The 13,804-nt window shown below is 37.4% G+C and overlaps 1 protein-coding gene across 3 annotated transcripts in view; it reads left to right on the top strand.

Moving 5' to 3' along the window:
* The first annotated feature begins 3,734 nt into the window (after nt 1-3,734).
* The window catches only part of ANKRD13C (ankyrin repeat domain 13C), an 89,166-nt gene continuing 79,096 nt past the window's right edge, over nt 3,735-13,804 (top strand). For all 3 annotated transcript variants that reach the window (XM_073896530.1, XM_073896531.1, XM_025871839.2), the window contains exon 1: nt 3,735-4,492. In XM_073896530.1, the coding sequence (XP_073752631.1) occupies nt 4,048-4,492 (445 nt within the window). In that variant the 5' untranslated portion in view covers nt 3,735-4,047. The remainder of the gene's footprint in view (nt 4,493-13,804) is intronic.

The following is a 13,804-nucleotide window of genomic DNA, read 5'->3' on the forward strand; positions in this document are numbered from 1 at the left end:
TTAAAAACAGAAATTTGATATAGTAACTGTATGTGAATCTTTATTAACTCATTATAGAATAAGATCCAGTAGTGGACATAATTATTAACATAAGTTTGAGGTAGTGATGAGTGCAAATGATATTTTAAGATATCTGTGGCAATTGTAATGTGATACAGAAATATCTGTTTTCTTGTAATTGCAAAGGCACAAGTACTGCTAATACTTTTGTGGTTTGTGACCTACATTCACAATAGAAAGGCATGCTAAATTTTATTTAGAGGTTTAGTTCGATGTAATTTCCTGGACCCCTGGATTCTATGCCAAGTTAAACAACAACAACAAAAACCTTGTGCTAAGAAGAGAGAAAATCTAACTTTTGACAGGCTGAAGGAGGTATCTAGGTGAATGAAATCGAAATGGGCTTGGGACATATGGAACATCGTGTGCACAGGCATGGAAACATGAGAGAGAATGAAGGACTGTCTGCAGATTGTTTTGGTTAGAATGAGGAATGAGTTTGGCAACGCGGTAGGAGGCAAAGCTGGAAAGTTTGGCAGAGTCTCCTATCTTTGGAATGTGGGTTGATTATACATTATGGTGATTAAATGTGATCCTGTATTTACTGTGTTTGAAATCCTTTACAAATTCACCACTGCCTAGTAAATATAGTCGAAATGTCTTACAATTGCTCTTTGTAATCCAGCCCCAGCTTTCCTTTCTAGTCTTATTTGCCACCACTCTTCTTGTCACATACTATGCTCCAGTGACTGTCAAATATAATACTGCATTTATACATACTATTCTTTTTACCTCTACTAATCAGCTGGATGATCACTTTCTGTGCCTCAGTTGTCTCATCTGTAAAATGGGGACAGTAAGTACCTCATAGAGTTGTCAGATTAAATAAAATAGTTGTTGAAACTTGCTTGAAGAAATGCCTGACACATCATAAACTCTCAGTAAATGATAGTTATTATTATTATAATTATTATTATTACCTCTCTTTTTCCCTGTGCCCAATTAGCCAACTTCATACATTCTTTCATTTCAGACAATTACTTCCTTCAGAAAGATTTCCTGATCACCTGACTTTCATTTCCTCCAGGGAGAATTAATAACTTCCTCTTCTGTGTCATGTCAGGATCTCATATAATTTCAATTCTTGTATTTTTCATGATGTGTTGTACTCTTATATTTCTATATCATTTTTCACTAATTATACTGTTGAACCCTTAAAAATAAGGGCTGAATATTATTTTTTGATGCAGTGTTTGATTTTACTAGGGGAACACTTAGAGCTTTCACATCTATCCACAGGTGGCAGCCACTAATAAGGTACTTTTAAATTCTGGATCCAGGGCGCCTGGGTGGCTCAGTTGGTTAAGCGACTGCCTTCGGCTCAGGTCATGATCCTGGAGTCCCAGGATCGAGTCCCACATCGGGCTCCCTGCTCAGCAGGGAATCTGCTTCTCCCTCTGACCCTCTTCCCTCTTGTGCTCTCTATCTCTCATTCTCTCTCTCTCAAATAAATAAATAAAATCTTAAAAAAAAATTCTGGATCCAGTGATAAGACACTTCTCAGATATAATGGTAGACTATTTGGTGTAGGTTTTAATAATAACGGTACTAGCCACTGTTTTTATACACATCCTTTATATGTTTGTGTTTTATTCTAAACTGGACCTTAATTTCTTACACTACACATTCTTCCTTGGGGAACTCAAAGACTTCTGTGGTATCCATTGCTGTGTAATGATAATTCCTGAATTTTAACCCAGATATCTGCCTCCTAGGGTCATTTCAATATATTCAAAATGTATACCATCTAACTTCTTCTGGGTGAGCAACAAGAAGCTTCAATTCAATATGCCAAAACTGAACTAATTTTTTAAACTCTTACCTCCTCTAGCATCACTCTTACTAACTTGGTTCATGCTCTCCTAATTTCTCATCATCTGAATTACTGCATACTTCTTTAAAAAATAATTTTTTTCTGATTAATAAAAACAAATACTTCTTCTCTGTAAAAAAATATTCAAGTAATGTAAGAAATATGTGATTTAGCAATCTCATCTTCCAAAGATAACCACTGTTCTCTCTGTGTGATGTATATATTCTGCCAGACTTTTACATGCATATACAAACACACTTATTTTTTGATTTATGCAGTGGTCTGTCGGTTTCCGTGCCTCCAGAATAGCCCTGCTGTAATTTATTCTTGATACATACTTTTTAAAGTATGGGAGAGTGAGTGACTTTTCTAAAAGGCAAATCTCATCATGCTATTTCCCTATTCAACATCCCCAAAAGGCTATCCATTTTTGTGCAATAAAGTCTAAATTTTTAAGAAGACATAAAAATCCTGCATGACCTGGCCCTTTCCTACCTCTCTAGCTCTAGAATCAGGCTGGATTGTGCTACATACCAGTTTGAAGCATTGGGCTGGTTTTTCAACTGTCGAGGGAAGATTAAAAATAGTATCACATGGAGATAACAGCATATAAAGTGCTAAGCATACTGCTTGCCTTAGAGTTAATAAATATTGGCTGTTGTGGAAGAACAAAATGTTTTTGCATGTATGTGTTCAGTCTCTCTTGCTTTCTGAGTAGGATCCTTTGAGGTGCTGATTAGGTAATGCTTGAACATAATTGGAACAACCCTCACCCCCCCCACACACACACAAAAGAAAAAAGAAAAGAAAGAAGGGCAGAAATAGTTTGATTTGAATAGATTTGAGAGAAGATGGGAAGTGAAAATCTGAGTGGCAGGGAAGGATGAAGGGAGGCCAGTTGCCAGTTCCCACAAGTTATTTATTTACTTGAGGGGGGGGTGGAGGTGGCAATAAAGTTTAAGAAAGAAGAGCTTTGACAGAAGCAACTGTCAGTGTAAGTAGGGCTTTGGAGAGAGAAATGGGTGAAAGAAGATCTTTAGGATATCTCGCTAACTCTCCTCCCTTCTAGTTCCCCACAGCTTTAGTTATTTGGTCCAGACTTTAGGGATGTTAGATTTAGGCTACTTTAGAATTTGACGATGGGTCCAGTTTGGCCAGGAACTAGCCCAGTGATATCCCAGTTACACAATTATTTGTCATCCTTTAATGTCCATACCCCTGCTTGAAATTCATTTATCTAACAAAACTTTGAGCGACCTCCCTTCTCCCCATTTGTTGAATAGCCTGTTTTCCACGGTCAGCCCCTAAACTACGGTGACTTTTCTGACACCCCAACACTAAATTTTGTCCCTATTTTGTGTGTGTGTGTGTGTGTGTGCAGTCCAGCTCCCCACATTCGTCGCGCAGTTGAAATATTGTACACCCAATTGTCTTGCCTCCTCTGCTGAGCTCTTTGGAGCCAGGAGTGGCGTTCTATAAAATTCCTAGCTCAGTATATGGCACAGAGTAGATGCTTAGTAAAATGGTTAGTGAACGAGTGTCTTGTGTATCATCTCCCTGACATCATATCCTGTGTTCAGTGGCGTCAGTTTGCACTACTCTGCAGGAGGCCCAGAGGTCCGAAGGTTTAAGTCATCGTTTATAACGTGCATCGAATATCTCAAACGCAGGTTAAAAGTTTCAGACTGCACAGAAAAAGCACGGCCACCGCGATTATCACGTCCTTAGCTTGGGGCGGAAACACGGTGCCTGGGAGGAGCCGGCTCTGGGTTGCTCTCTGTGAGTGGAAGGTGCAAGGGAGGGAGCAGGCAGCTCACTTATCGCGGTGTTTCCTCTGTCCTCCCGAGGCAGCTCTCGCGAGAGAAGTCAGGGTAAGATGGCTGTGCCCTGTTTTTCCGTGTGAGGCAGGCGGCTGCGGCAGCAGGGACACGGAACCTGGTGTCGTGGGCACCTGAGCTCTAGCTCCCCCCAGCGAGCGCGCGTCCCTTAGTGCCTAGGCGAGAGCCGGCTCTTCTTTCTCCAGGAGATGCGTTTGTCCCGGCCTCGGGGGCGCTCTGAGAGTTCATGCTGCGCCGGAGGCGCCTGGCCACCGCTCTAATCGCCTTGCGCCGCTGCAGCGCCAGCTCCGTCGCGGGCGGTGACCCTCCCGGATCCCCTTTCTGCCCCTGGCGGCGATGACCGGGGAGAAGATCCGCTCACTGCGGAGAGACCACAAGCCCAGCAAAGAAGAGGGGGACCTGCTGGAGCCCGGGGATGAGGAAGCGGCGGCTACCCTCGGCGGCACCTTTACGGGAGGCAGGATTGGGACAGGCGGCAGCGGCAAGGGCGGCAAAGCCTGTCATAAGATCTTCAGTAACCATCACCACCGGCTGCAGCTGAAGACAGCTCCGGCCTCCTCCAATCCCCCTGGCGTCCCGGCCCTGCCGCTGCACAGTTCCTCCGTGACTACCACCTCCCAGTCCCCGGCTCTTCTAGCGGGCACCAACCCCATTGCTGTCGTCGCAGATGGAGGCAATTGCCCCGCACACTACCCAGTACACGAGTGCGTCTTCAAGGGGGATGTGAGGAGACTGTCTTCTCTCATCCGCACGCACAATATCGGACAGAAAGATAATCACGGTGAGGAGTGCTCGTCCCTCTCTCCACCTCTCCTTTCCCGAACCTAGCCTGTGCCTCCCCAGGCCAGTGGAATCCTAGGCTTCTCTCCAGCCGACCTTTCTTTCCTTTCCTTTGCCCATCATCCGGGCCAAATGCCTGTAAATCATGACCGTTTCAGTAATAGCATGCCAGTGGTCAGGGGATTGGTTCTTGTGGGTGCGAAGGAATGTTTCCTCCTTGCCCACTTCAGAGTTTCCTCTGAGAAGCTGTTTATCTTTGAGACAGGCCTTCAACGTTTTGATTTTTGACAAAGAAATTTTAAATTGCCTCTTATCCAACCTGGCCTTCTTCCTTTGTTTATGGAACTGTTTCTTTTCTTTCTTTCCCCCTCTCCCACCTTGGGATCTCGAATTTTGAACATATAAATGGCCCACCTCCCTTCATTACTCAGGTACAGATTCCAACTTGACTGCAACTGGTTGTGATTCCTACCTGCCATCGGGTTGTCTGTTTCTTTTTCTCTGCTTTCATGAAACTTAGTTTGATACAAAGTGTCTACACTATACTTTTGAGATGGAATATAGAATGCTTTGGTTTCTGAAAGCCACACGGTAGAAATTTGTTGGCATTTGATACCTAGAGCAAGTAAGTGACTTGAGTAGCTAAAATTTTGTTGGAGTTTTGAGTGTTTTGCTTGTTTTACGTAATTGCTAATAATGTTTCATCTTGATGACTGTGACTAAAAATAGTACTATGATTTTTCATAGTAACTTCATCATAGCCTATATGACAAAATAGAGTATCATTTATTATTCAAGGACTGTATTTCTACTTTCTTCCTTGACTAGCTGAATGTTTTGTTTCTTTAGTTTTAAAAACATAATGTGATTGAGTTGACATATAAGCAGCAGTACATTTATTAATGAAAACTAATGTAAACACATAGTTTCAACATTTAATAAGCCATTTTAAATTGGATAATTGACAGATATAGCTCTGCTTTTAACTGAACATGACTGTTGTATACATTCAATTAGAACACACTCAACTCTGTGTTCAAAATAATATATAACATTAATGAAATGCTTGCCTGAGGAATAAGCTCCCTTAATTCCATTGGACTCCAGGCTTCTTATCTAAAATTAGGGCAAAAATTGAGATAAAAAAATAAGATTTCTATTGGTTGTATAATTCTCTAACAGCTGCACTTGTATCTGAATTTACAATATTGTAATAATATCACTGGCATTTATCATAATTCAAATCCTCAAAAAAGTACCTGAAAGCTGCACCCAGTTTTTCATTCCTACACTTACTTAATCATTTTACTGTTGTTGCAACAAACATAATCTTGTTTGTTGATGGTAATTATATTCTAACCCTTTGGGAAACAGTTTGTATTAGGAGCTGTGTTGTAGTTTCAGGTTATTCGTTGTTTATTAGGAAGTTTTTCAGAGTTGGCCTTCATAGTGGGTGTATGTATATATGTAGGTGTATATATATATATTTTCATAGGGTCATTACCTTTAAAATATTTACCTTGAAATATCCGTGAAAACAGATAAAAGTTTCTTTTTGAGAGTTAATTTCCTTTGAAAGAAGAGATAGATGAATATGACTGACAAGGTACAATAGGATAGTATTTTACAATTGATCCTCTTGGTTAATCACAGAAGGTACTGAATTATAGGATTATTGGGCTTCCATATTCTGTAATCCAACATTTCGGAGTTGGTTTATTAAAATACTCATTCTGTTCAAAGTAAATAGAATCCTAAATCTCTTCAACGCTTGTCCTTTATCCACTCAACTTCACTTTTTAAATTGCCTTGACATACCAAATGTTTGCATTTACTTAGCTGCCTTTGTACTGTTGATACCTCTGATGACTGTAACCAGTAGTTCACATACCTCTGGAAAGTGTCCTTGTTTTTTTCTCTGCCATATATTCTCACCTCATGCTGTGAAGTCCCCCAGCAAGAGTAGGTTGTATTTAATGTGCTACTTCTTTAGTCCCTTTTTTTCTGTAGCTGCATAATTTCCCCATTATGTTCCTTTATTTCCTGATATTTTCCTAACCTGGGTACTTTATTTAGATTTTAAGAATATTTTTTCCTTCACATTACAAAAGATAAATGCCTTTTAAGTCACCAAACAAATTAAAGCTGTGTACTTGGATTGTTATGACAGGATAAGTGCATAGCAGATTCATACACTCATACAGGTGCATCGCAAGGCCATACAGTCATACCACATCATACCACATAGTTAGTTTTATATTCACCAGAGGGCATACTTCTAGAACATGATGATGATGATGATACGATTTACTGAGTGTGTCAGCACCGTGTTAAATGTTACTTACATTATCACATTTAATTCTCACAATAACCTTGCAAAGCAGATTGTTTTATCCTTATTTTAAAGGTGAGGAAAGTGAAACCTAGAGATGTGAGGAAACTTTGCTAAAGTTGCATACTTGGTATAAATTGCAAAGCTGGAAACTGAACTAATAGCTGGGACTCAAGTCAGTGGTCAACCTCTGTAAATATTTCTATTGATTAGGACCCACTATACTGCACAGAAGTAAATTCTAATGTGTACTGTGGTAATTTACAACAAAGTTTTTTAATATATATTTTCCCATTTAGTCCTTATAGTAGCTTTTTTTTAAAGAGTTTATTTATTTGACAGAGAGAGAGCAGAAGCAGGGAGAGCAGCAGGCAGATGGAGAGGGAGACCCATGCGGAGCTTGATCCCAAGACCCTGTAATCATGACCTGAGCCAAAGGCAGATGCTTAACTGACTGAGCCACCCAGGCGGCCCCTTGTAGTAGCCTTATGGAGAGATTTTGCCATTTACAACTTTTCAGAATTTTTCTGTAGAGTCCAAATCTCTGACTCTTCTTTGTTCTTTGGCAGTTTCTTTTTTTATGTAATGGCACAAATAAATGGGCTACCTCATCCACATGATAGCTCTTTAGATATTTGACAAGAGTTATCATGTACTTAACTTTAGGTTAAACATTCCTAACTTCTGTATCCATTCGTTGTACGACTTGGTTTATAAACTGCTTAGATGGCCCCTGAAATAGTAAATACTATATAATTATGTTAAATAAGTAAATGAAAATTTTAATCATCTTCTTTCAGTGAAACTCAGTTTGTTAATTCTTCCCTTTGAGGATGGTGCTCAAGATTAACCTTATAAGTAAAGACAAAAAGGAGACTCCATTGCTCTAAGCAATATACGTTTAGTAATTTATATTACTAAAAAGCACACGCTAAATAATACAGTGCAAGAATATGTTAATTTTTTAATACTGCTTTTTCTCAAGTGATTGGCTATCTCTCCATTTTCTCTCTTCTTGCAGTTATTTTTTTAACCTAAAACAGGACTTTACATTTATTAAATTTTATCTTGTTAGTTTTGATCCTTTATTCTACCTAGCTGGAAAGCTTATTGAACCTTAATTTGGTCACTGTTTAGCTCACTATTCATTAGCTCTTTGAGTTTCCAGTGATCTCTGATTCGATAAACGTTTTTGGAGTGCGTATGTAATGTATATTTACAAATTACTGACTTGAATAGGAGCAAGGATCAAGCTTTTTCTTTTGTGGTAAAATGTTGGTTGAGTATGATTTGCCTTTTCTGAGTCATCAGTTATTTTGAGGAATACTGTATTTGGATCCAAATGTATCTTTGAAATGTAAGTTAAATACAGTAATAGGTATAACATCATGAATATACTATGTTCAGATATGCCAAATGATTATGACTCATTGTATATTTAGTAAAAGCATTTTTTGGGGGGGTGGGGGAAAAGATACATTAAATGTACACAAATTTTATTAAACTTTATATCTTTAGTGTATTTTTAGTTCTATATTATTTTTTTCTTTAGTATAGAATTAAAGTTTAAGTCTAAGCCTCTCTTCACATTGTAAAAATTTTTCTGAATCACTTTTTGCCATTGGTAGTTAAAGTATCATGGTGACATGCTGGGTTTTTTTTTTTTTTTTTTTTTAATAATTCCCATGGTAATGAGTTTTACTTCTTTAGCACCTTTAGAATTGAGAGTGCTTATGAAGCATATAGAACACTTTCTTGGTTTTGACTGCAATTCCTATTTGTTAAACTTGTAATTTTGTTTTTTCCCTTGAGTTAAATATCCTTAGACGTAAAGTACTTTGCCTTGGACATTCGTCAGAAACTTTTAGATACCAGAGTGATGAAAGTCCTTGATACATGAATTGCTTAAACCAGCCTTTCCTAGATGTGAGAAATTTCTGATGTGTTCTGAGAGATTTGGCAGTTTCTACAGCCTTTAATTACATTGCCTGGCATGTGACAAGCCATCTTCTCCATACAGTTAATTTTTATTTTTACTGAGTTGTAGCATAATCTTTGTGTAGCTAATTTTTATTTTTACTGAGTTGTAGCATAATCTTTGTATAGCTATTTCACAAGGTGATTACAAATTTCAAACGTGAGTTAAATTTCAGTTGAGAATATTGCTGCCAATGTTGGTAACTCAAGGGAATGGTAATGAAATGGTTAATACGTATAGCCTCTCTGCCTGGTGGCTGGCAGATTTCTTCAGACAGGGATTTTAAAACATCTTAATTTCAGAATGATTAAAAATATATGTTTGAGAATTGAGGCATTAGGATAATCTGTTTGGTGCCTATGTGGTAGGTTTATTTTGGCTTATTCTATATACATCTTTAAATTTCCTTTTGATATTTTCTCTGCTTTGTGTTTGTCACTAAAATCTTTATGATGGGTGGTGCAAGAAAATAATGCATCTTACGTCTGTTTGAGAAGTGACTATAAAGTTAGACTTTCCATGGCAAAAAAAAAAAAAAAAAAATTCTTGAATTAAGCCTTAGGTGAACAGTTTTGGCCAGGGAGGTTAAAATGATGGCACATCTTTTAAAAGAACAGTAATGGTTTTGTATTTTTCTCCTCTTTTTTGGTCTTTTCTGGACTTTGTTTTTGAAAGGCAGACCTCAGTTTGTCTTAGAAAAAAAGTGAAGTAGTTTCTGGAGGCTTAAGATAATCCATTAAAGTGTCCTGCACCTTCACTTAGTATGAGGGTGTTTTGGCAGTGAAATCTGTCACTTCACTGATCTCTCAGGGTTGATTCAGTTGATCTTTATGACAATGTGAATATGACCTTCCTCTCATCTTTTCCTCCATGTGCCTCTCCTAACAGAGTAGGGCTGTCCTTGCGTTAAGTGGATATGTTTCCTGATGGCATTACTATAAGTATTAGAATGTTTCTTCACACTTAGAATTGTGATGTGAACACATCTGCAGAGCTACCTCAGAAGAGGGTGGGGGGGGAATCCTCTTCTCTCCTTTCTGTACTGAGCTATAATAGGAGCAGGAATTCTGACCTTTTAACTTTGGCAAAAAAGGAAGCAGAAATGAACAGTTATTGACCATGTTCTGTTTTTTGCATCCTCAATAAGGTAGGAGAATTCTGGAGAACTTGAATAACAGAATTCTAGGCAGTCTGTCCCAAGTTAATGTCATTCTTGAGTCATAGAGATCTAATGCATAGTACAGTGTAATAGGATGCTTTGGGTTCTAGAAAATGAGCATAGTTCCTCAAAACTTGAGTGGGGGCTGGGCAGACCAAACAGTGTGTTCCTGTTCACATACTATTTATTTCATTGGGGGATAGATGGAAGATCAGTTTTAGAGCAATACTGAAGCATGTAAAATGGGGTAGGGAAAAGAGAAAAGGTCTTTTTCCTGTCTGAAAATTATGAATGGTGTTTGTTATCAGGATGTATGAGGTTTAACTGTGTGGCTTGGTTGAACTTCATCTATTCTTGAGCCTGTTACTCTTGTTGAAATTCCAAAGATTATCTGCCAAACTAGAAGGCTGTCTCTGTATTTGGACTTAGATCTAACTTTGAGACCATGCTTCTATACAAACTGGTTTTTATGAAATTGTACTGTTTACTTAACTACTGAAATAAGTAGATATAATAATATCTACTTTGTGGGGCATTATAGTCTCAATTGGGAGACTGCAATTGAAACTATTTTAACTCCAAAGGCTAATATAATAGTAATATCCACAGATACCAGTATCGTACTCTCACTTGTGCTGTTAAGTACCTTTCAGCAGAAGACATTCTTGTTCTTGAGGTTTAGATAGTACTTCAGTTGCGGTTTTATCTGATACTTTAATTTATACTGCCTGTCAGTGTGCTAAAGGGTTAGGTTTATTTGACTCTCCTACAAGTCATCTTTAATCTACTGGTGTGACTTGGTTTAGAGTATTTGGATTCTTGGCTGTAGATATTTATCAAGCATGTAAATGCATGTGCTGTCTTACTCAGCACTATACTGAATTCTGTAAAAGCACCTATGCTGTGTTGAATATCCTCTTAAGCATATATATACTTTGGTTGGCTTTCATAGAGAATCATGTGGAGACCTGCCTTGGTCCGGGCTGGAATGCTTTTTGGAGAGTATAAACAGATTTTAACACTATTCTAATGGTTCTTTATAGTTATTTTTTTCTTTTCTTTGCTCATTCATTCCTTCATTTAACCGATACATACTGAACTAATATGTGACAGTGTTTAGGATGCTGGGGTTACAGCAATGAACAAAGTGGCCAAAGTCCCTGCTCTCATGGAGCTTACATTCTAATGGGGGAAGATAAACTAATAAATAATGTGGTATGACTGATAATGATAAATATCATGGAGTGAAATAAAGCAGGGTAAGGAGAATAGAGAGGTCTGGGTGTACAGGGGGGGAGGAAGTAGTAAGTATTTCATTGAGGCCAGGGTCAGGGAAGACATCATGGGTAAGAGAAATTTAAAGTCACCTAAAGAAAATTAAGGAACAGCTATCTGGCAGAACAGAGTTTCAGACAGAGAATAACAAATGTAATGGTACCATGTTCAAGGGGTAGAAGGAAGGCCAAGTGTGGCTGGTCCAAGAGGAAGAGTGGTAGGAGATAGGAGATTTGAGAGGTAGCTGTGGGTATAAGCTTGTAGAACTTTTATAGACCGTTGTTGAGAATTTTGGCTTTTACTCTGAGCAAAATAGGAAGTGAGGATTTTGAGCAGAGGAGTAACACGATCTGATTTTAAAAGACTCAGTCTGGCTGCTATATGAAGCAGAAACTTGGATGGGCAAAGGTCAGTTTAACATGCTATTAAAAGTGGGGGTAGCTTTGAAAATAATGAGAAGGTAGAGCTGGTTAGGAGTCTATGATGGATGTAATATTATATGTGTATGTGGGTTTTAGTAGTATAGTACTGTTTATGAGAGAAAATACAAAAATTCTCCCTTTTTTACCTCTTGCTTGGATGGGGCTTGAAGGTGTCTGTAGAAGCTGGAGCTATGTTGGTTCTAATACTTAGAATTTCCTGTTTTCTCCCTAGTTAGGGCACACGTGAAATCAAAACTATTTCTATAATAATATAAAGTCATTGCTTGCCTTTTTCACTATGCTGACATTTTTGCCGATGGCACAAAAGCAGTGGTGGGTAAAGTTTTTGGAACCTGAGTACGAATCAAGGCACCGAAACTGCTAGTATTTATTGCGTATTCACTGCCACATACTTGTAGTTAAAAGAAAAAAAAAAGCCAATTTCACTTAATGTCTTTGATGAGGCTATAGAAATGATTAATTTTATTAAGTCTTAATCTCGAGTACTTATCTTTTTGATACTTTTTGTGACATAATGTAGATTTTGCATGATGTTCTTCTGCATAATGAAGGGAAAATAAGGGAAAACATTTGTATAGTTGTTTGAGTGGTAAGCCAAACTAGCAGCTTTTGTCATGGAACACCGTTTTTACTTGAAAGAAAGGCTTACAGACAAACTATGGTTATTCCAATTTGGATACTTGGCAGAAATTTTCTGGAAAAAAGAATGAAGTGGGCCTGTGACTTCACAGAAAATAATTGGTAGCATTTGTTGCCAATTGAAAAATTCAAGCTTTGAATCAAAAATTAGAATTTGGGAAATTCGTCTTTGTCACACTAAGGTTGATAGTTTCTCTCACTAAGTTTGACAGCTTCCCAGTATTTTAAAGACTTCTCAGGTCAGATTGGTGATATTACCAAATGTGGTTTTTTTTTTTTTTTTGTATAAAGAAATGTGTTGACATTTGGAAGATCTGTATAACTCAGTCAACTTGCATTTTTCAGATGATCAGTGCATGATGTTTCAAAATCATGCATCAGTAAAAGATCCATTTAAAGTGCAAGAGAAACGAATGGATTTCAGTGTAACTCAATAGAAAAAGTTTATTGATATGGTTTTGGATTTAATATTGCAGCTAACCTTTAAGAAATCACCACTTACTGAGTTTTGGTGTAGTCACAAAGAACATCTACAATTATTTAAAAAGGCTATTAAAATACTTTTTTTTTTCAACTGTGTATCTTCTGAATCTAGATCTTCTTCATATACTTCAAACCAAAGCAAATTTCCACGATTCAGTGCAGAAATAATTATAAAAATCTAGCTGTGTATTAAGCCAGACATTAAAGAAATTTATTTTAATTTTTAAAGAGTTTAAAATAGCACACTCCTGTCATTTATTTTTGTTTTAGAGAAGTTTTTTTTTCATAAAAAATTTATATTGATATGTAATGGAGTTATTGTAAATGTAAAATTAATAAAGTTTTACAACATTTAATTACTAACATAGTAAATATCAACACATTTGTCCATATAAATAATTAATCCATATAAAAGATCTTTAATAATTCTTAAGAGTATAAAAGGGGTGTTGAGACCAAAAAGTTTGAAAACTATTGTTCCAGTAAAGATTTTAGAGTCGTGACACACATTTCTAGATATATAATTTTAGGAAGTTACCTAGCTATTATTAGCTTTATTTTTCTTACCTGTGAAATAGGAATAGAATTTGTCTCACAGGGTGTCAGGGTAAGATAAGGTTTATAAAGTATATAGCATAGTGCAGGGCACATATAATAGATGTCCTGTAAATCTAGGCTTTTGGTTGATTTGCATACTTTAGCATTGCAGTATTCTTAATGTTACTGGAATATTTTTTTATTCATTTGACAGAACAGAATTCAGTTTATTTACCAAATTAGAACCAAGGCATCTGATTTCAGATTTGTGGAAAGTTGGCAGAAGGTTATTTTAAGTTTTTAGTATCTTTTATGTAACAAATTAGCTGAAGCAGCAGGTTGAGGTCTTAGAAAATTGAGGGAATAGTAGAAGAGGATTAACTGGGACATTTGAGCACTTAGTTTCATGGTATTCTTGGCCAGTAAAGAAAATCCAGTGTTGGCTAGAGCGGGAGGGGGATGAGGAT

The sequence above is a fragment of the Callorhinus ursinus genome, unplaced genomic scaffold (genome assembly GCF_003265705.2).
Source record: "Callorhinus ursinus isolate GAN/ISIS: 27379988/994484 unplaced genomic scaffold, GSC_fseal_2.0 scaffold9, whole genome shotgun sequence".
NCBI classification, from domain to species: Eukaryota; Metazoa; Chordata; class Mammalia; order Carnivora; family Otariidae; genus Callorhinus; species Callorhinus ursinus.